A 23742-nucleotide genomic window follows, 5' to 3' on the forward strand; every position below is an offset into this window, starting at 1 on the left:
CAATACCTACACTGATACAAAATTATCCAAGAATGATAAAAAATCAAATTGATGGTTGGCAACGTGTAATTCTGTTTCCTTTTGAATACATGGCATTCTAAAGATAACCATGAACAGTGTCAGAGAACTTCACATCTAGTGTTCCAAGTCTGAAAGAAACGCTTCATTAGACATATTACTTGATTCAGCTCTATTGGCACACCTTCCAGTTATCAGCAGACAGTGATAGCAAATGGATGCAAAAGAGAGTGTATGATGCACCATTGGCGGCGCTGTTATACAAACCTCAGAGCATATTGGATGTAGTCATCCGAACACATTCCAACAATTACTAGAGCCACCGATGAATTGAGCATTGTTAAGATCTGTAACAAAACAATACTATCTATCTATGAAATTTTCCAATTGACATACACTTTTTTTTTATTCTAAAATTCCTGCATACTGGAACCTATCTGAGACACATAAACTGTCACGGAAAGCTACATTGGACATAGTAGGATACGTGATGAAGCACCAGGATGCAGGAAAGCAAACAGTGCAAACAGTTTTTAAAGAAAAACAACACAAAAGTAGAAGACTGAGATAGAGAGGACGATTCCATACTATTATAATTATCGGCATAGCAGTCAAGTTATTGAGATTTGTGGTCATTTTAGTAAATCTGTAAGTTACTTCTATATTTGTTTAATCATTTTGGTCACCTGTTCATCTTATTGCTTCAGTTTGAACTTAATTCTATGAACAAAGTGATTGCACCGAAGTCCCTCTGCAGCTGTTGTACAATAGATATCTACATGGGCCTTCATTTACACGTTTTATATGCTTGAAAATAAGCTTAATGTGCTAACAAAAGTATATTTCTTAGAATTTCAACAGAAAAACTGGGAAATGTGGCATATTTTTGAACCTTTTCAGCTCAGGTGGAATTTTTTCTCAGGTTGGCGAAGGACGCCCTCACACGGTCGGATACTCCACTGTGCTTCCCTCAGAGGGACAGGATATTTATCTATACTGAACTTCGAGAATTGATGATTAAATGAGACACAACAGCGATAATATACGGTATGCAGTGGTCGTCACACTCCATGAGAGTGAAAAAGCCAGGGTAGAAGTTATGCTGCATTGCACGGGTACGAAATATCTCCAACGATGAACAACAAACTAATTAAATCGTCTATCTAAATGAATACAAATATGTCGCAATAAAAAGGACCGACAATGCCGAAGACGAGGAGACTGTTAAACAACGAAAGACTTGTAAACAGGTTGAAAAAAAATACTGAGAGTAAACTCAACTTGAATATAAAGCAACATACTCGAAACAGGAAGTATGAAAAAGCCTGAATGCACATAGCCGCTCAGGAAAAACCAGAGATAAAAAACCTACATAGATGTACATGGAAAATAGGTAAAAACTTCTGGAAACCTGAACCCGATTGCATGCTTGTTGTGCCAATGGATCAGGATTTCTTATTATCGAAACAAACAAAAACTGATTGAAAATAAATACAGAAACGAAATGAAAAAAGTCAGCAATCAAAAATAGACAAGAAGGATGTCAACAACTATAAAAGCCAAATTACCAGTGTAGACAGAAAACTAGCCTCTAACCATGGAGCGACCAAAATTTGTTGTCAGAAAACTTCAATTTTTAAAACCTATTTTGAGGATGACACCAGCATATTGAAAGTACGACAATCTAAAAATGGAAGGTGATGGTTCGTAAAATCGTCGGGCACTGGCTTTTATTAGAATACAACTTAACTAGTGGCGGAGGCTCTTCATTCAAAAATTGATCTGTGAGGCGGATGTATGTTGACAGAAGGTCAATTATATGCTTGAAAATAAGCTGAGAATAAAAGTATATTTCTTTGAATTTCAAATGAAAAAACGGGAAAATTTGGTCAATGTTCGAACTTTTTTCCGCTCCGGCGGAATGTTTTGTTGTTGTGGTGCCCAAGAACGCCTCTTACGGCCGAGAACTCCACGGCACTCTACTTCCTTGAGAGAGACAGCATTTCCTAAAGCTGACTCCTCATCTCACTTTACACATCGGTAGGAGTATCAAACTGTTTTTATCACGTATGTTTCACATCTTCAATCAAAAGTATAAGCATGGCTGCATGTCGGAAAACTCATACTCAGGTACTACTCTCCTTACGGACTGTCTTCGTGGGTAAATAAAGCTCTCCGTGCAACAATGAAACATCTTTACAAAGGTTCCACAGATATTCAAAAGCAGTTTAGACAGAGCATAAAACAGATCAAGACAACAAATGCCTTTTCGATTGATATGGAGTTACTTAGGGTCAATGACCTTACTCGTCCACTGCATTGGAATAGTATGACCTCCTTCGACCTTTTTGGTTCAGCTTTATTTGAGGAAAATATTGAGCCAATGAAAGGTAGTTTCGCAGCAAAATGTAATTCATTTTTTTTTGAATAATCTTACCTATCTGCAGAGGAAAAGAAGTCAACTAATTATGTCATGCATGAAAATTAAGAACCTTGGCCTTGACACTAATAGCAACAACCATGCATTCATGACAACACCTTGTTGAATGGTCCAATATCACAATACTGGACCATTTAACAACCCATTCTTCAGTGGTCCAATACAACCACCACAAAGCTGCAAGAGCCAATTGGAAGACTCACTATGTATACCCTTTCTTTAAACCCTTTATCACACGAGTCAAAACAGCCAAGTGAATACAGCATTGCATAAAATAATTTTTATTATTACTATAGTAGATGTGGGAATGTTCATAACAATGTCAAGACAAATACAAATGTTAGGAAAAAATAATATGGTTATGATTTTAGGCATCAAAAATCAAGATGCATACAGATTTCTGGATTGCTAAATTTTAGCCAGCAAAAATTACTGTTACAAATTTAACGTTTTGTGCTATATAGTGCAGTCACAGACAAATTTTTTAGATAAATTAAATCTTGGTCAAATTACAGTAAAATTAATAACTTTCTGAGAAGCAGCTCCAGAGTTTTGCAGGGACTGGACATGATGCTGCAATAGGGAGCGTTGTAGAGTGCTAAGAAAAACCGTTTGGATTGTACTTCCTGTTTCAAACAAAGATACAATATATTGCAACATTGAATTTCACAATTTAAAATGACAAAGAATAAATTGAAACCTGTCTGAATGAATGCCTACTATTTCTTGAACCTTTACTCTCTTCTCCATATAAGAATACGGAAAGGTTTTTTCAGCTTTGTTGAAAAGCAGTGTATAACTGACCTGTTACCAAACCTTACCAGGTATGGAAAAAGTCTGCATTCTAAATATGTCCTTATTTTAGAGGTTTCACTGGATTTCAAACTGTTTACGTTGACAATGTGATGGTGGTGTGAGATGAAATACAAGGGGACTTCTCGCTAGAATGATGGGTAAACATCAGTTATGTCTTTACACTTTGTGATTGCTATTAGTTGGAAGATATTAAACTTTCATTAATAGCTGATGATACGTAATTTCACACAATCACTTTCAGGTTATAGCCAGGCATTTTCTTTGTGTTTTGAAAGAATTTTGTAGAGTGTTCCAGCAATAGTATTTTTTGTCCCTTCCAGTCCCCACTCTCTGCCTCAGTCAATGAAAAATTCACCTATCATTATAAAATTAAAGACTATTAAAAATAACATTGTTTATATATTAAAAATACACCAATATGGTTAAAATTGACAGTTTGTCAACAATTGGCTTCAAGCATGTTGTGTTTTAAAATCAACTCTCTCTTCCTCTATTTTGCCATTTCAGTTTAAGGTTCTGTCTTCAAGCAAAATGTACATGTATCTGTGAAAGGTCTCGGAAAAACAATTTCTTTGGTTTGTGAAGTTTTACAGAAAGTGCCGTTGAAGATTCGTAACCAAAGTTTACAAGTCACAAAGTGATATGTCTCTCTCCCTGTCAGTATTAAAACAAATCACCATCATGCTGCTTGTTTTGTGTGGTATATACGTTCACCCTCCTTATTATTTCTGTACTTTGAGGACAAAACTATTTTCACCATGATCATTGAGTAACAATGATTAAACCAATCGATTATTCTTACAGAAGAGGAAATTTCAGACCTACAAATCACACGCAGCAAATGCACTAGCTCAGTGTCCAAATATTTACTACACATCCAACGTGCACAAACCCATTGTGTGCAAGCCATCTCTATTCCAAATTTAAATAGCATACGTAATACATGAATGAGATTGTACCAGGTGATTGACAGTGCACAGCCCTTGGCAGATGAAGTGGCCGTAAACTGAAAAACACTGATTAAACTTCCCTTCACTGTCTCTCTTGGTAGATTGGAGTAGTGGAGATAATGACATGAAAAATTTGTAGGATAAGTGTTTGTTGACATTTGTTGAAATCATTGGGAGTACCTATAATGAATGTACAAAGTACCAGACTTCCATTGATTGGTTTAATTACTCTGATATAAATCATGAAATAGCTGTAAATTGAAGGTAAACACAAACTTCTGAAAAAGCACATGACCTTTGACATCTTGACGGAAAAATTGCATGAAATCATGGATGTGAATACTCATCAGTGGACGGTGAATTTTTCAGAATTCATTACTAACTAACTACTAACTGTTCAATTTTTGTAAAACCAACCATTATGGTTGAGTTGGGTATTTGTTGCGAGGTTTTTATGCTCACAAATATTTTCTCTTCATAGAAAATTATACTGTTTCTGTTTGAAGGGAGGGGTCGTCAGAAATTCACCTGTGTGGTACTCTTAGTGTTTACAAACAATGTTTTTCACACAATATCTAGATGCATCTCAAAATAGCTGCAACATTTAAATTTTACAACGTACATTACCACAAACCCTGCTCTAACTTTAATCAATTGCCGATGTACCTCGGATATATTGTGTTCACATTGGTGGTATGGGTCCCATAGGACCTTTGAGTGAAGTTCCGACAACACCCTCCCTTTAAAGGACAAGTAACTGTAACTTTTGATTTTTTTCACTATATTTGTTAATAATTATGATAAATGAAATGACACGTGTGGACTTATGGTGGTTCGCGCCTAAAATGTGAAAGACAAACTTTTGCTCAAACATTTCTCAGGGAATCTTTAAACCATTCTCTTTCAAAACCAAGAATAAAAATTGGAGGTCACCGTGCAAATTCTGGTACTAGAGAAAGAAATTACTCAAAATTTACCTACATGTATATTTGAAATTCAAAATGGCCACCGTCCCTGTGTTAACTCTATGAAAATTAAATTTTCAATTTTTGAAAAAGTAAGCTGGTGAAAAGTGTTCTTACACCAAGAGCTTTAAAATGGACACCTACAAGTGGTAGATCAGAGAAGAATTGTAACAGTAAGAGAGTCTGAATATCTGTCCCCGAGGCGCATTCTACCTTAATGAACCATTAAGGCTAAGACTGGTTATTATCACAAAACTCATCCAGAATATCTGCTGATTCATCAATTTACATTTACTTTGGGCGACGCATTCTAGAACTGATGGATCTAAAAGAAGTGTACGCTGAAGCCTAGATGGTCGGTCAATATGTGCATAGAAGCACCTCTCTAATTTTTGTTACAAAAGATTCAACACCATGTGTGTGTATTTAGTCCACATTCTTTTCTTTTGACAACCAGGAAAACATATCGCAACAACACAATCATTCAACATTTCATAAAGGTTACTTGACTTCTAATTTAAAATTGATCTGACGAAAGACACAGCTTTGTTTATACGATATTCAGACATTATGAACTTAATCCTTACAATCTTGGACTTAAACTTAAAGCAAAAAGATAACCTGTCATTTTCAAGCATTAAAATTCTCATCTGCCATTGGGTGGAAGGATGCAATGCGCTGTTGGGTTGACTGCTTCAATCCTTGCCAGCACCAGACTTTCGGTGGATCCAACTGTTTCAAACAGGGCCATTCAGGACTTGTATAATAGACAAATGGGGAAGACAGGGTCACCATGGAATGGATGAAGAAAAAGACTGAGCCGAAAGACTCAGTGGAGTTTGCATAGTGTATGATTGAAAAAGCAAGACGTAAAACCATCAGTTGGTTAATTACATAACAGACAGGAGCCAAACGTGTCTTTAAATAGCAATATTTCTGAAAAATATGTCAGGTTGGACTGCAACATTCAATTCTACGGCCAAGTTCATCAATTTCCTAAGAGCACACTAGAAGTTATTGAAGTATCAAATACCTGTATAATTAGTCAAGGTAGAAACACAGGTGAAAAATACACTGAAATGGAAAATCATAAGTTTTGAAGAAATTCAAATAACACACGTTTTATTGTACATAAATTGTATATTGTATGTATAGAAGGAATTACTTTCTTGTCATAGCAACATCAAACAATTTTTTTATTCAAATACAATCTTGTTTCATCTGATAAACTCAGATGAAAATCCCATGGTATTGAATAATGGGTTTGATTAGGGTTTTCAGGAATCTTAGAATTCAAAACACAGGTTCCATTTTGAGTTCAGTCCGACAACCTTCCATCCCTGATTTATGGCCATATCACACATCACACCAATCAAAAATAAATTTACTGTTTCTCATTATGGATTATTTAAAAAAATTAAAAACAATATACATTTCTCATTGAAAAATAAAAACTGTATCATATTGATTGAAGAAACTAAAAATTTATTTTACTAGGCCAAATGTCTTTGTGCACAAGGTGGCATTTTTCAATCTTTGGTTGACTGATGCTGGTTTTATTGTACAGTTGTATGTTGGACATGTCCTTCAGTTCTTTCAACGCAACCGAGGGGTGACTGACGTCGCTGGCCTCTGTTTGACTGCAATATACTGTGCTGAAAAGCCTTTCTTATTAATTGAATCATCAGTGGAGAAATTCATGTGCAGGTATCGCCCTGTTGAAACCATATCATCGGGTATCTGGAAAAGACAGAGAGAGGCAGGACAAGATGGTATCAACAATGCTGTGTTCAGATTTGGTAAGTAACTTTTGTAACTTTGAAATACCAAAGTTGAAGGTCATTGATCAAGGTGTTTCAGTGGAGAGGATGGTGGTGAGGCAAAATTTAGATGTCTTTTATCACTGCTGCACAATACTTCCGTTTTCTTCTTAGCATTTTTGAACATGCAAACAGGGATATCAAGGATAGCTGTACTGATGAGTATGTAACCTCAAAAAAAAGACGCGACGTGCAAGTTTGAAATGACGCGCGTGGTGACCAGAAACGATCTTTTGTTTGGCCAATTCATATCTACATGGTACATATCTACATGAAGTCATCACTAGACATCTAAGATTCAAACTTGAAAGCTATCAGTTGAGTAAGTCAGAGAAAAAGATATTTTGATAAAAATTGGGCCAAAAACTTAACAAAGATAATCACTCATGCCAATTATGATCAATTAATTCGTAAAATGCTTCATTTTAATTTGATTAACTTGCAGTTATCAATGAATCAAATCACTAAATAGTTTATGCATGACAGAAAACTTCCAACATCTCATTCAGAATGGATAATACTCACCTTATGACCACAAAATTTACCAATCTTAGGACTAGAGTAGTCTTCCCCATCAAAGATTTCGACATAATCGTACGAACACTCTGTTTCATGTTCAACTTCAAACGACCTGAACATCAACTTCACAGCATAGTCTTCTGGTGCTAGAATACTCCAATCACAATTCTCCTACAGATTTGACGAGTCATATATACAGTGAAAATAGAAATTATGCCATAGAAATGAAGCAAATGAAGATATCATTCATTGGACACATAGGCCACTTATTTCTGCATCCCTATTATTAATCATCATGGGAACCTTATAAAGGGTCCTAAGCAGTAACTCCTGAATATTTTTTTTCACTATTTTTGTTTTTCAAAGGACAGTTTCTTGTTTTACGCCAAAAAGTAAATTGATATACAAAGTGTTGAGCTTTTCAACTTGGCCTGTGGATGTGTAAAATGTGTTATCATTGTTGGCGATTGAATTCTGGTCTGGACTAGAATTCAAATGTAACAATACAGTGCAGATCTACACTTATGTAGATGCTGTGTTGACAAGCTAAATAAATAGAGGGTGTTTCAACATGCTTCTGGGAGACCAAGAACAAGAACTGATATACAAAACAAAATTAGAGAAAATCTTTAAATGTTACAGCTATACTGGCCCTTTAGCTATTTTATTTTAAATTCACAAATAATCTGGTGCATCTCCCTTGGTAAAGGGAGAAATGCACATTACAACCACATCAAATCATTTCAGCTGTAAATTTTTCAAGACTTTCAAAGACATATATGAACTTCTGGGACTTTCACAGGGTGTCCTGACTGTACTGGCCTCTACACAAGTCTTGAAAAATATTTTTAAAGTTTGCTTGATGGAAGGGCACAGAATTTTACATTTTTACTTGTCCAGATGAAATATTAATCATTGACAAGTTTTTGTGAGACACAAGACACTTAAAACAAAGCAATAAGATGCCACCGATGTAGTGGTTAAATACAAATTACCATCTACATTTAGGTATTACTACTTGTGGTGTAACTTTTGATGAGTTTTATCTATTTATGTTTTGTATGTCAACAGCAAGTTTTTATTCAACTACCTTAAGCATTTTGAAACACCCACTATTCAGCTGAATTTGTCAACACAGTGTGCATACCTGTACGGTACATGTACACTGTTATCTGTATACATTTGAATTCTAGTTCAGACCAGAATTCACTTGTCAACAATAACAATGCAGTTTACACATGTACAGAATGAGTTGACAGGCTGAATACTGTGTATCTCAATGTGCTTTTGGGAGTAGAACAAGGCCTTACAGTTGACATACAAAACAAAATTGGTCAAAAGTTACAATTACTAGCACTTTGAAGCGAATTATTTCTCTTGATCAGGCATCATTGTATGATGACAAAATATCAGGACTTAGTCAAGCTTGCGTTCTTACCTGGTGATTATAGTTGGTATCACCGAACAAGGCGTGTGAGTATAGAGACTGTAGACTTTCTGTAGCCAGCAAAACACCACCACAAACTACAAAACACAATAAAATATGTACTAAACAAATTAGATTTAATCAACAAAACAATGAAAGAAGTGAGTGTACTTAGTAGCTTGGCTGATAATTTTTGCAAAATGTGAAAATTCACAGGTAAGTTTTCATCTGTATGTGCCTCAATCTTGACTAGCTGTATATATCTGCCTATTTTTTCACTTTTGGAAAAAATTAAATATGACAAACTGATGCTCTATGTATGGTATAATGTCAATCAATGTCAATCAGGTTATAGATATACACACTGTACTGAAGAGTAATTATCTTTCTGCAAGTCAGAATTACTGCAGTATTCAAACAGCTTCAGTTTGTTCACATATGTCATATTAGTTGAATCTGTTTCTGCATTATTTTCAAAAAGACTAATGATGATGGTAAACACACGTAATGTTTTATTCTTATTGAGATTTAGGTAAAAACCCTTGAAAAGTGAATATCTACTGACTGAAACACTCTCATTTAAACATGTTCATATGTCTTTCATGAAAGTTCAAATTGACAAAATTGTACTGTAGTAAATCAGTGATGGTGATAGAATGGTATCTTTCCTGTACGTGTTTTCTATGAGACTTAATATTGACACATCCCATAGTCACTAATTGGAAATCCTAGTCCAAAGTGAATCTACCTGACTGTAAAGAACTTGTAAAAAATTTCCAATGCCATCACAATGTAGTACAATATCTCACAACAATGAAATCAAGCTCAGCAAGTTTGAACTACTTGTGGGTAAAAGCTGCATAAAAACTTGCTTGTCTTAAATTAAAATTAAAAGATTTTACAGTTTCAATAAAGAAAGTTTGTAATCAAAGCAGTGACGTGCCAGGGCAGTTATAACATAAAATCTACAAATAAGGCCCGCAGCATAACTCAACCAATTGAACCTTGCAACTAATTATTTGGAAATTTTGCATCTTAACATATACTTCATTCTAGTGAGACATTGCATGGGAAATGAAAATTGCAAGCCATTTTTATCTTCAGATTTTTTTATGAAAATGATAAGGGACTTCATGAAGACTTCAATGACTTGGATATGCTAAATTTCACAGAAAGAAAGAGCAATGATAGGCTACCTGAACTGTGAGACGCTTTGAATCCTTTTTTGGAGACAGAGGCATCTGAGTAGAGTGTTACAAACATTTCATTTCCACTGGCGGTAACTGAGTCCGGGATTCTGTTGCCACAGAAACGACCCATGAGTGAATCATCGGTCGAGCTGCCGTCGTATATCATGACACGGTCATATGAACACTCCTGGTGCTGCTCCAGATCAAATTCATCAAATTCCTACAAATGCAAAGAATTATACAAAGAGGTGAAATGCTGACATATGGACAGATTCGTCAATTTACACTGGATAATTTTCCTATGTCTACTGCCAGTGCTTTCATTTAAACTCCACGGTGTGCAATGATAAGATTCTACCTGCAGCACGACACTTATTTTTGAAGGTTCAAGAGCTTACATACTCCATACTATGAGCTCTCCCTACCAAATGTGGTTTGAAAAGCAATAACAATGACCTTGAATGTATATATGATCAGTTGTTTATTCTTGCTATGCTCAACATATTGAAGCCTGCTCTAATGCAATGAAGTTGTATCATACATTTGTATCAGCTGTATGTATTTATTTTGTACCATTTACATATGGGCACATTTTCATTATCATGGTTAAAATGAAACTTTGTAAATGTTTAGCGCTGTTTGCGGTAACATATTTGTTACTAAATATAGCTGCACATGCGGTACATCAGACAGTGCTGACTGAAAAATTGAACAAATTTTGTCTGTGTTGCATGCATTACTGCTGTTGTAGCTTGCAGTCTGAGTCATTAATGTGTCTTTTAGTATTCATTGTAACATTAGCAGTTGCCTATTACATTGAATTTTTGTCACTCTTGAACGCATCATTTCCGAAAATGAAATATTTTTTTTGCATATTAAATTAGAGAACTCAGATGACATTTGTGAATGGCCTGATGTGTCTGTAGTGTACAGAGGGAATCTTGCACTCACCAGGACAACCCTGTGGCCAGGAGCGGCAATGATATGGTAGGTACAGTCTTTTCTTTTCGGATAGTTGTCAGGCCAGTTTGGACTGGTGATTTCACCCTTAGCAGCTTTGATGACATGTGTACAGTCAGCTGAAATCAGGATTTGGTCCAGCATTGTATGAGTTTTATTTTCTTGTCATTGGAATGTACATGGGCTCATTTTTAAGGATAAAAAGTGACTCATACAAATCTCAAACAAATTACAATGCATGTTATTATTTGTACGCACAGGCAACTAGACTTGATATTTTGTTATTTTAGTAGCATTTGATATTAGAAGCCCAAGTAACAGTAGCTTTTGGCAATATTTTTCAGTATGTTTGTTCCATATATCATCCAGTTTCTTGAGGTATCGTACTACAAAATGCAAAGAATTCACTTTGCACCTACATACAGCCACCCTGCGTATCTGCAAGTTGCATTGTTGAAAAGAATTCAGTATCCAGATAGTTTGTTAAGTATGTACATTCCTGTTTACCAACCCAGGGTCCATACACTCAAAGTCACTTCAATTTCAAGGACTTTTGAGGACTCTTTCAGCAATATTCAAGCACTTTTTGACGTCAAGAGAACTAGGTACATGTATCATTTTCACAAAATATTTTTATTTATCACTTTACATGTCACTTGTACAATTATCATGGCCAATCATTTCATAAGTTTTCAAAAATCAAGGGTGGCTTATAAATTTTTGCAGGACTTTTCATCACTCAGTTTCATTTTCAAGGACTTTTCAAGGACTTTCGAGGACCCCATAAAATTCAAGGACTTTCCACGGAGGTATGGACCCTGAAATAAAGTTCATTGTAGCCTTGACATATGCAACGTACTGTTCATTGGCCATGTGCTAAGTATGCAATATATGAAACAGCACAAACCAGGATCTGAGCACAAACAACATGGAAGGGGCAAAGCAAAGGTCAAAAAAACTAGGCTATTCAATGCCACCTGTTGTCCATAAACAGCTGCAAACTGAAAAATAACAAGGACATTATAGTTTATGTATTGAGCCTGTAATATCTTGTTATTCACATAACAAATGCATAAAAATGTGGACTCGGTGTATAAGTGTGCATTAACTGAAAATTTATTGGTGCTTGCTTACATTCTTTACAGTTGTGTCCATTTTCATGTAACATGAAACCGTTCCTGCATGAACAATTGTAGCTGCCAATGGTATTGGTACATATGTGTTCACATCCGCCATTGTCATTTTCACACTCATCAATATCTGCATGGAAAGAACACAAGAAACCCATCATATTAAAGGGGGGTGGTCGTCGGAACTGCACGTATACGACTTTCTTTGTTTATAAATAATGGATTTCATGCATGATATCTATATGCATCACATCAACATAGCTGCAACATATAAATTTTGCAATATTCATTGTTAACAAGCATGTTTCAACTTTCATCAATCGCCAACGTACCCTTGATACAGTATTTAAATCGGTCATAGGGGTCCCTGGCAACCTTTGAGCAGAGTTCTGACGACCACCTCCCTTTAAAGCTAAGCTATAGGATCTCAGTAACTCTATAGCATTATAGGCCTTCTGTGAGCAAACAGGATCTAGCTTGCTTAACTCTCGCCAAAGCAGGTCTCACTCCAATATCTATTATCTTAGTTGCTAAAATATTTGTACAGTAGCATCATATATGTTCGATCATACAGGATTTCACCAATGTTCGTGAAACTGCTCAGGCCAGCCTTGCTCAAGTAGAGTGGTGACCCTAGATCGTGTAAGTCTGTTCTTTTGAACTCAAATTTCTAGTATTTTTTGAAAAATTTCAAAGGCACCCAAGAGGACTTCGAATTTGGTAGCTATTTTGAACTTGAATTTTCTAGTGAAAAATTTCAAGGGTACCTCAGAGATCTGCAACAAGGTTAGTGATCTGGTGAGTGATTCACATGTGTGTAAAATGTTCACTTGGAATAGCAGAATTCTTGTTTTCTTGAGAACAGCTTTGCTTGATTGGATTAGACACCTGCCATGGCTTTATATTTACAAGTTACTACCGCAAGAGTGGGGTTACGAGTCACTGCCCCTGACCTGGTGCACACAGATTGTCAATTAAACAAGCATCTTGGTACCAAGTAAACTCTCCATAGAACACTATAATGGTTGACAAGTGATGAGCTATCCAGCTGGGCCGAGTACTGCCCAGCTGTCTGGGTAATTTCAACAACTGATGGATGTTTTAGGCATCTAGGAGCACTAGATTATGGACTATGATTGGCATTAATGGCAATCATTGTAAGTTCTCAAAGTTTAAACACCATGGATTCTGGAACAAGAAGTCTACATGTAGATCATAATGTGTAGTTTGCTATATTTCACAAATCAACAACCCATTAGTTAATACAGGACTTAAAAACTTTGGCAAAATTATTTGATCCCTATTTCTAAGATACAGTATGTGATAAAACATTAACCCTTTGAGTACTATTATTTTTCTCACCAAAACTTAAGTGCAACATTTCACCATTTTTTTTTTTGAATTTTTCTGTAATTCTTTTGATAATTTAGGACCAAATGGACAGCAACTTTTATAGCCTTCAGTTTTTGATCAAAATATTTGGAAAACTGAACAAAAATGTTTGGACATGCCAAAAATTTGTCTGGGTTGTAGTTTATAAAGGCGACAAAAATTAACTCTCGCACTCCTCAAAGGTTAAACTTAGCATCAATGGTATCAGGTACATCTATGAAACCAGTGGCACACTTTTTTTTCTCGGTAGGATGTCTTTTGGAATATTTTGAGATTTTATAGGTGATCATTTTTACTTACCCATGAAGAAATTTGCAAAAAATCCAGTTTTGGAAACAGTGTTGTCTGATTTGAACTCTACCCTCATACTATTGTGGCGTGATGTGATGGTCTCTGGTAACTGATCACCACAGAATTTACCATGCAATGAGGCTTCTGCTGTCAGACCACTCCTTATCTCCACAAAATCATATTTACACACCTGTATTAGAGAAATATAATACAGAAAATCAGATTTCTATGCATGTGAGTCGCATACTTTTACGAAACTTATTATCCCCTGTAAAAGCGTAAAGATCAATAAATATATCTTTATTAAAAATGGTGGCATGAATGATAATTTTTAATGAATCCTGAAAAATGAACAAGACTTATTAAAGGGACCATAGCTTGAACTTTTGATTACTTTTTCACTATTTTTGGTTGAGTGTCAATTGCAAGTTCTTGTTCTACTCCCCAATACATGTTGAAATACATACTATTTAGCTTGTCAACAAACTGTGTATGAGCAAAAGGCATTGTGATTGTTGATATTTGAATTATAGTCTGGCTCAGAATTCCCTTGTCAACAATAACAATGCAGTCTACACATGTACAGGCTGAGTTGACAAGCTGAATACTGTGTATCTCACCTTACTTTGGGAAGTACAACAAGAAATTTCAACAGACATACAAAACAAAAATAGTCCAAAAAGCACCAAAAATGACCACTACTAGCCCTCTATTGACACCATAAAAACTATTTGACCTTTCACCTTTATACATCATCATGACTTATACTGGCAATGATCTTACCACAGCACTTTTACAACAGAAAACATCCACATTACTGATGAAATTTTGATTTTCCCTTTTTTGACATTGGAATGGTAAACGTTGTACTGATGCATGTAAAACTTTCTATGATTATTATAATGACATTTAACTCTTTCAAACCCTTTCCTGTAAACAGCAATACTACATCAGATAAATTCACCATTTTTGGGATGTCACCTTTCACCTATGAATGACCCTGAGTGCTTATAAAGGTTATGATTTACTGTATGATTTATATTTATATTTCAATGTGCTATCCCTGCAGTAACCTTAGAAATGTATGAAAATAAATTATTTTTTGTGTGTAATTTCTCGGAATAATGAATTTTTTTGAGTATGAGAAGTATGAAGCAAATATGAATATTTCATCTTCGAGGACAAAACAGCTATTTTACTCTTTAAAGGGACAGAAGTTATAACTTTTGGTGATTTTTGACCTTTTTGATTTTCAACGCCAACTGAAATTTTTTATACTCCAAAAGCATGTTGACTTACAAAGTATTCAGCTTGTCAACTCAGCCTGTACCTGCGTAGACTGCATTGCTATTGTTGACAAGTGAATTCGGTATGGCCTGAATTCAAATGTAAACAATAACAGTTCATTTTACACACAAAGACGCTGAGTTTACAAGCTGAAAAGTGGATATTTCAACCTGCTTCCAGGAGTAGAACAAGAACTTACAGTTACACACAAAACGTAAATGGTAGGAAAAAATAACCATAAGTTACAGCTGCTGTACCTCTTATAATATACTGATCTGAGATGCGAGTACATATGTTATGAGACCAAGGAATATCAGCTTGGATTTACCATGGCAACCATTCTCTATGAATATATATTCTGACGAAAAATCAATAAAATCCATGAGGATAGATATTAATATATAACTTCACTGATATAGTCTATGCAATTTTTATTCAGTAATCAAGGAATATGACATATTACTGACTGATATGGCTTGTTGAAAATCTGAAGTGCAACTATGGTATAATTACATAACCATATATTTTTTTGGTGCTGCCATGGCAATCCCAGATGGAATGGGAATACAACAATATCTTTTTACAAGAAGTAACAAGACTTGACCAAGTTAGTTTTACCTCGGCATACAAGGCACCTGAAATCTACCAAGAGACACAGTATGACAGAGATGCATACAGACAGAGAGACAGACAGAGAGACAGACAGAGAGACAGACAGACAGTACAGACAGACAGATATACAGTACAGACAGGCAGACAGATTGAAAGACAGAAAGATAAATAGAAATAAAGAAAAAGTCATAGGAATGGGAGAATTCATCCTAACCATTTTAAGCTGTTTTATATTCACTATATGATCTATGCAAATCTCTTTTGCAAAACTGTAATTTTTACATAAATTTACTGGATGTTTAAATTTTCTAATCAACACACTCTTCATACATAAATATATGTATCAAACAATCTGGCAACTGAGAGCAATATCCCCTTAGAGGGAAATTTTAAAGGTCGTCGGAACAGTGCTCCAAGGTCATATGGGACCCATATGACCAATGTGAACACTGTATCCAAGGTACCTTGGAGATTGATGAAAGTTAAAACATGTCTCTCGTAATCTACATCGTACAATTTAAATGTTGAAGCTATGATGATGAGGTGCATTTAGATATCATGCACAAAATACATTGTTTGTAAACAAGAAAATCGCACAGATGCGGTTTGAACGATTGTTTCCCTTTAAAGTCATACCGATACACACATTGACTTGGAAATAAAATCTATTGAAGTCATGTTCTATACTTCATCTGCATAGTATAAAAAATGTGTAATTACTAAATCTGTTAGTTTCTCACTCTTTTTATTCTATTTGAATTTATATCTCTTTTCTAATTAAATTAATATCAATTTTTTTTTCTATAATATTAAAAATAAAGTGTACTCACATCATTTCCCTCTAGATCAAACACGTGAAACTGTAATGAGATTCTGTATTGTGGGGGCGCTACAATCTGCCATACACAGTTTTTATTCTTTGGATATTCCAGTGGATATGATGGACTTGTCAGATTGCCTTTTAGTTGTGTTAAAAATCCACCGCAGGCAGCTGAGAAAGAAAATGAAAACATAACACAAAAACATACTATCGTTTGCCATGCTTCTATTTCATTTAGTTTATTTTTTTTTTCTTAATGCTTCATTTAGTTTACTGATTCATGAAACTTGAATAGCGCCCTCTATATGTCACTACTCACAGTTTCTATCCTGCAGTTTGGTAGTGCATGCACTGTAATTTACTCTGTAAATTTGAAAGCAAATCTTACAGTATGAGGTTGTGAGGTTCCATACAGCACTGATAATACACGAGTGTCTGTGTTAGGTCAAGTTGGTTAAAAACAGTGAAGCGTAACATATATCTCATATATCATATTTTAACAAAGATTTGAATATTTGAATGCCATCCTCTTAACACCAAAGATACTGTACAAATAATATTTACTGAATGAGCCTGATATAACATACCCTGCAAAGTAGGTGAAAATATATGAAACTTTCTACTGCTTTCACTGAATATAAAGGCAGATGGGGCAGTGACACTGCCTTGCAGGATAATTCTGGGGTTAATAAAATTTGAGACATACCTTCACATGTCTTGCCATCAACAGAGAGTTCATAACCCGGCTCACATTCACAATGGTAGCTGCCAATGGTGTTCACACACAACTGTTGACATCCGCCATTATCATTCTTACATTCATCCATTTCTGAGAAATAAAGCAGATTGATATTTCTGTGAAACTAATCTTTCTTTTCTGTAAATATGTTTACACAACGCTATCACCCCAGAGTAAACTGTAAGTTACAAGTTGCACAGTACCATTGTTTGAAAAACATCTTTAATTATTTCTTCAGATAAACAATGATTTGGTAAAATTGATTATGGTATTAGTGGGTTAATTCTCTTAATCGCTGCTGTTCTTTTAATTAAATAGATGAGAGTTAAAGCTGCATAAGTGAACCCTGAATATTGTCAGGGGCAGTGGTCCCTGATGAATTTCAGGGACAATTGTCCTTGTAGAATGTAAGGGGCAGAGGTCCCTGATGAATTTTAGGGACAATTACCCTTGTTTAATGTAAGGGGCAGTGGTCCCTGATGAATTTTAAGGACAATTACCCTTGTAGAATATAAGGGGCAGTGGTCCCTGATGAATTTCAGGGACAATTGCCCTTGTTGAATGTCAAGAAATACAGCCTTTGTTGAATGAAAGGGACAGTGGTAGGTATCGCAGTAATTTATTACTGTTGTTCCCGAGTAATGTTACCAGGGTTATCGTTCCCTCATTATGTAAAATTATCATGCGGACAACAGAAATGGTACCACAGTTTCCACACCCTTTTAAGTAACCTTCCCAAAACTCAGCAAATACTTGGATTGAAGTCATTATTTATTACCCATTCCAAGTTTGTTCCACAGAGAGGTTAGGGGTCGTCAATAATAAAAGCTGACGCACGATAAACGTTTTTCTTTCGTTTAGGGGGGCGGAAGGGGTAAAAGCTCATTTCGTTTTGTGTGCATCAAAATCACATAAGGATTTTCATCTATTGTTTTCGAAGTGCAACTTTGCAGCGAGAACGCAAAACTACCTTCACGTTCATCAGGAACAGAATGACCACAAAATACAGAGACAGAAAAGACAACGAGAAGACATAAATGTGATATAAAAACTTGTATGCTTTTTCAACTTGACACATGTACGTGGAACATTTTCCTCAAGCAAAATCCATAAAAATATTCTGTGTCTTAAAAAGTGAAACGCGTTAAGTGGAGTTAATTAATTAATGTGCACTTTTGGTATTTTTTCATGGGCGGTCGGATCGGAGAGATGCGTGTGGGTTTGTCAGAAACAGCATCATTATACGAAATTGATTTCGCACAAGCAATTTCGTTTTGAGGGGGTTTCAAGTGAAGGAATAACGTTTCTTGTGCATCAGCTTTTATTATTGACGGCCCCTTACCTAATGCAAATGCTATGAAATATAAATGCTGCGTGTTTCATCCACACAAATGATTATGAGAGACCTACCTTTGAAGAATTGGGCTGAAAAACCACCTTTATTGACTGAGCCATCGGACACAAATTTGACAGTCATCTTGTTATTGGTCGACTGGATATCTGTGGGGATGTTGTATCCACAGTAACGGCCAATCAGCTTTGAGTCATCATCATGTCCGTCTCTGACTTCAAGGTAGTCATAGATACAGCTGTCATGACGTTCAATCTGTCAAGTGAAGTAAAATGCCATGGGTCAGCTATCTTTAACCTCTCCACCCCAAATTCTCCGTAAACAGGTCCACACTTACTGACAAGGGTTGATGATGGCTGTAATGGTGAAATATACAATCAACAATGGTGAAGCTCCCTCACCAATAATATATTACATATATTAATGTAAATGTATGTACAACCAGTTGCATTTTAGAGTATCGAAAATCGATGTTGTACAGCAGTAAAATCTATGTTGTCAATGATTTTTAGTTACATTTTATGAGGAAAGACTGTATCATATTTCACTGTTAGATGCAATCATCAGCTAGGCAGTAATAGGGGAATCAACTCCATCTGTAAAAGTTGAAATATTGTCTAGCAGGAGGTCAGACTATGTCAAAACAATACCACCCGATCCAAACACCGGCGTCTGACCTCCTGCTGGACAATTTCAACTTTTGGAAATGCCCCTTTTACCGCTTAGCTGATAATTGCACCTGACACTGTAATGTGACTCAGTCTTTCCTCATAAAATGTATAATTAAAAAATTGTTGATAACATCAATTTTACTGTTGTTCTTATCAGTTTTTTCCATACACTAAAATGCAATTGGTTGTGTTAACCCTGTCTATAAAATCCTGCTTTGTTAATTCATGCAGGTCAACATTAGGTCAAGTTGCAAATGTAGGCACACTGCATTTTAAAGAAGACTTGACTATTTGAAGGCCCTAAGAGCTGACTTAACATTCTACAATACAAATATAGATTTCAGATTTCAGCTATATGTATGGCTTAATAGCATGCATAATTATTATGGCATGCATAAGTGTGCGTAATTACCTCAAATGACAGGAAAGATATTCCAACACTGTATCGTTCTGGCATTGTAATTTTCCATATGCATTCCTTATTCGGCTGATAGTCATCCGGGAAATTTGGGCTTTGCAGTTGACCAGACTCCTTTGTGATTTCACCACCACATATTGCTAAAATGGAAATATTCAAGACATCAAAAAAACATGATAACAAATATTTTCCAGAGTTCTATTTTATGTGCATTCCAGCAGTACTGGCATGCATACATTTATATAGAAAACAGTGAAAAAATTCATTGATCACGTTCCAACGATGATTTACAAGTAAATTGGGGATTGCAATTAATATGGGACACTATTTATGGGAACACGTTGCATGGTTTGGCAACATCTACAATTAGCGCAAATTGGAGATAAAAAGGGGGAGGGGGTTTAAAGATGCACTTTTCTGGAGTCATTCCATTCTCTATTATGGATGACCGTGCAGGTACATTTGCGAGTAGAAATGTTGAAATTTGAAGAAAATTATCAATTTTTAAATTATGCAGGATATGGGGTACTACAACACAACTGCCAAGCCACCTGGCTTACCCTCATACTGGGCAGCGAAACCTCTGCTGTCATATCTGTCGGAACTCTTGAATTCAATCCACAACCTGCTGTCTGTTGATTTGATGGTTGGTGGAACCTCTCGGCCACAGTAACGACCTTTGAATAGAACAGTTATGATGTTTTTGTAAGAAGACCTCAATAAAACACTCATGCATACCTTCATGCATACCTACATACATACCTTACCTACCTACCTACTTACTTACATATAACAGACAAACAGACATACATACAACATAGATACATACATACATACATACATACATACAAACATATCTATACTAGTATACATACATACATACATACATACATACATACATACTATACATACATACATACATATCTAACATAGTATACATACATACATACATACATACATACATTATTTATTCTAGCATACATAGAAACATACCTATACTAGCTACATACATATGTAGATGCGTATATACATACATACATACATACACAAAGTCTCAACATACATACATACATACATACAGACATACATACATACATACATACATAAACAAATTTAGTCTCAATGGTAATTGACTATCACATATATACATGTTTTTTTTATAGGACGTAATTTTTGCAGGGCGTAATAAATAACAATCAAAAGAGACATAATCTCTCCCCCTAAATGGGATAATCTGTCACAGTCCCTACATACATGCACCTTACAGGTGAGCAATTATCTACAGATCTTGACTGTATCATTACCTATGAGAGGAGATCGTTGCCAGTGACCGTCTCTGACTTCGACGTAATCATACCAACAGTCACTACTCGGTAAAATATCAAAAGCTGTGAAATTCAGGATGATTATTTCACCAGGGGTTACTGATATCCTCCATACACACACTGCACCCCTTTTGTATGAATCTGGGAAACCCGGTGTTGAGAAATTTCCGGAAGTCTCAAGCAGTGTTTTACCACACGCTGTGAAAGGAAAAGAGGCAAGAAAAGAGACGGAAAAAATCAAAGTAACTTGCATATGACCACTCCACATACCTGATATTGTATCACTAATATTAATAATATTTATGTACATGTATATGTCAACTGAAAACAATTTATGGTATTAAAGAAAACGCTACCATTACGTGAGAAAAAGACTGAAAAATAGTTGACATAGGCATTTATTGATGTACTTATTCAAAATGTCTAAAAAATGCAAAAGTTTGAAGGTCCTGCGCATGTTTTACCTTTAATATATGAATCAATGATGTCTGTAGAACGTAAATTATAAACAAAGTATGTTGAAATATTTGTGTTCACACTGAAGTAAAATTGAGCTTCAAACTTTTTTACAACATGAAATGTATTTTTTCCCTTTTCTTGCGTCTCAGGGATGGCCATTTTGTGGTGGAAAGACTTTCATGTGTTTAAAACACATTATTTAAAGGCACCCACTTCAACATCCCTCCTAAAGCTCGCCGTCATCATTCAGGTTATTTTCCGTCAAAACATCACAAACTAGGTATTTTTGTCAATCTTCGGCTAGAAGTAATCACTAGAATAATTCAGTACAAGTTGAATCATTGGATCAAGGAAATGCAGTTATCACTTGGAAGCAATATACGCATGAAAAATGATCACTCACATGGACATTTATAGAGTTTGTTGGCCTGTCTGACATCACCCTCACTGAGCCTTATCCTTTGTCCAATATCCGGCCTGACCATCGTCATGGGGTCTCTCCTTGGCACTATGGTGTCCAACCACATCCCTTTGGCAAATGTATTGCGTCCATAGTGCATGATGCTGTTGTAGTCATACGCCTCTCCAAGAGAGTTTATTTCTGAATCATCTAACTTTTCAAAGTTGTATTGTTGTCCTGGTAACAGGAGAAAAAATAAATAAACACATACAGTATAAAATATAAGATTTTCAAGTCAGGAGGGAACATTTTTGGCACTGTAACAACTAACTTATTGGGTGCATTTGTAATACTTACAGTAATTGAGCTGTTCTTCATGATTAGGCATGAAAAATTAAAAAAATAGAGAAAATCTTCGTTGTCAGTAGCCCAGTGCACACAAAGTTCCAACGTCATTTTCCTTTCACATATCAACTCAGTAACGGTATAGAAAAGTTATCTTGTTTCCATTGATATTTTCTAGTGTACCCAAAACCTAACACAAATACCGACCAGAAATGTTCAATTTTTAGAATTCCCTTCTACTAGTTCTGTAAAAACACAATCAAAATACGTTTTAGAAATTGAAGTGTTCTGACTATTGTTATTTATGATTAAGTACTTATGAAAAATGTCGAACTTTGAACAAAGCCTGTGAAAAGACGGAGCAATTTCTCATTGTGGGTGTAACGCGTTATAGTCCTGCAGAGAAAATACATCTCCCATACCTAAGCTGGGGGACATTTTAAAATCATTGACTCTCGGAGTGTTTGAGGGTCTACTAGTAGTTCCATGCAGCAGTATATTTAAAAGAGGAAGTAAAATGTTTGTGACAACAAATAACGAATGCTTGTCCAAGTAACATACACTTGCTTGCAATCATATACTTTCGATCCATTTTAATTTTGTGAAGGCATCGATATAGGCGACGTTGCTCCATGTTCTCTCCAGCGCAGTGCATTTGTGACAGAAAGTTTCCCTCAAAGTTTCACGCACATATATTGAGGACATTGTAGGCTGAACTGCCGCAGCTGTACAATATGCAATCTGATTAAAACCAGATGTAGAGATGGCGACGTTTCCACTTTTGCTGTGCATTCTTTGCCGTTCTTGTTAGCTGCCTCACTCAAGTTGCCACTGCCAGGGGAGTCACCTTCAAATTTCAAGCGTCAACCAGAACAGCTGCCAAATCGGAAACAGGTTTACATTCGCCACTTGTTATTGCAGCACCGTATTTAAAAGCGCAACCTGATTGGCTCGAGCTCCTCGTAAGGCGGGGATTTGAACGCGTTCTCAAGGCAGTGAGGCATGAACACAGCTGAGGCAACTGGCAGCAGCCCATGAGGGCGACAAAGGGCAAGCGCAAACGTGGAAACATCGCCATCTGTACATCTGATTTTAATCATGAGATTGTACAACATACTGAGGAAAGGACAAGTATCACAAACGGACTGCGGCCTTGGCGACTGAGAAGATCCGTACGTGCGTCCACAAAAAGGATGTAATAGCGAACATCGTCTATCCATGGAGACCACGCCGATCAGGTGATGAAGATTACCCCCATGCTTTGCTGCGAAAACGAGCCCTGCCACACCAACCTACCCGAGTGGCAGAGGCTACGGATTCGCAGCAACCCCATGCTCAAACTTAGCTCTGCATGGCAGGGCTGTGTGTTACAGGCGTTATACGGCCTCCCACCACGGG

At 36.0% G+C, this 23742-nt stretch overlaps 1 protein-coding gene across 2 annotated transcripts in view; it reads right to left on the reverse strand.

The window, feature by feature from the left end:
* Nucleotides 1-2716: 2716 nt before the first annotated feature.
* The window catches only part of LOC139123265 (tolloid-like protein 1), a 47253-nt gene continuing 26227 nt past the window's right edge, over nucleotides 2717-23742 (reverse strand). Inside the window, exons 6-20 of one of the 2 annotated variants that reach the window (XM_070689394.1) lie at nucleotides 22003-22236; nucleotides 21120-21338; nucleotides 20376-20492; nucleotides 19810-19955; nucleotides 18786-18981; nucleotides 17343-17465; nucleotides 16647-16807; nucleotides 15823-15846; nucleotides 13927-14107; nucleotides 12239-12364; nucleotides 11096-11223; nucleotides 10151-10364; nucleotides 8967-9052; nucleotides 7535-7699; nucleotides 2717-6929 (exon numbers count right to left, since the gene is read on the reverse strand). In XM_070689394.1, coding sequence (XP_070545495.1) covers nucleotides 6786-6929; nucleotides 7535-7699; nucleotides 8967-9052; nucleotides 10151-10364; nucleotides 11096-11223; nucleotides 12239-12364; nucleotides 13927-14107; nucleotides 15823-15846; nucleotides 16647-16807; nucleotides 17343-17465; nucleotides 18786-18981; nucleotides 19810-19955; nucleotides 20376-20492; nucleotides 21120-21338; nucleotides 22003-22236 — 2264 coding nt within the window. In that variant the 3' untranslated portion in view covers nucleotides 2717-6785. The remainder of the gene's footprint in view (nucleotides 6930-7534; nucleotides 7700-8966; nucleotides 9053-10150; nucleotides 10365-11095; nucleotides 11224-12238; nucleotides 12365-13926; nucleotides 14108-15822; nucleotides 15847-16646; nucleotides 16808-17342; nucleotides 17466-18785; nucleotides 18982-19809; nucleotides 19956-20375; nucleotides 20493-21119; nucleotides 21339-22002; nucleotides 22237-23742) is intronic. The other variant, XM_070689395.1, reaches the window with a different exon arrangement.

The sequence above is a fragment of the Ptychodera flava genome, chromosome 22, assembly GCF_041260155.1.
Source record: "Ptychodera flava strain L36383 chromosome 22, AS_Pfla_20210202, whole genome shotgun sequence".
NCBI classification, from domain to species: domain Eukaryota; kingdom Metazoa; phylum Hemichordata; class Enteropneusta; family Ptychoderidae; genus Ptychodera; species Ptychodera flava.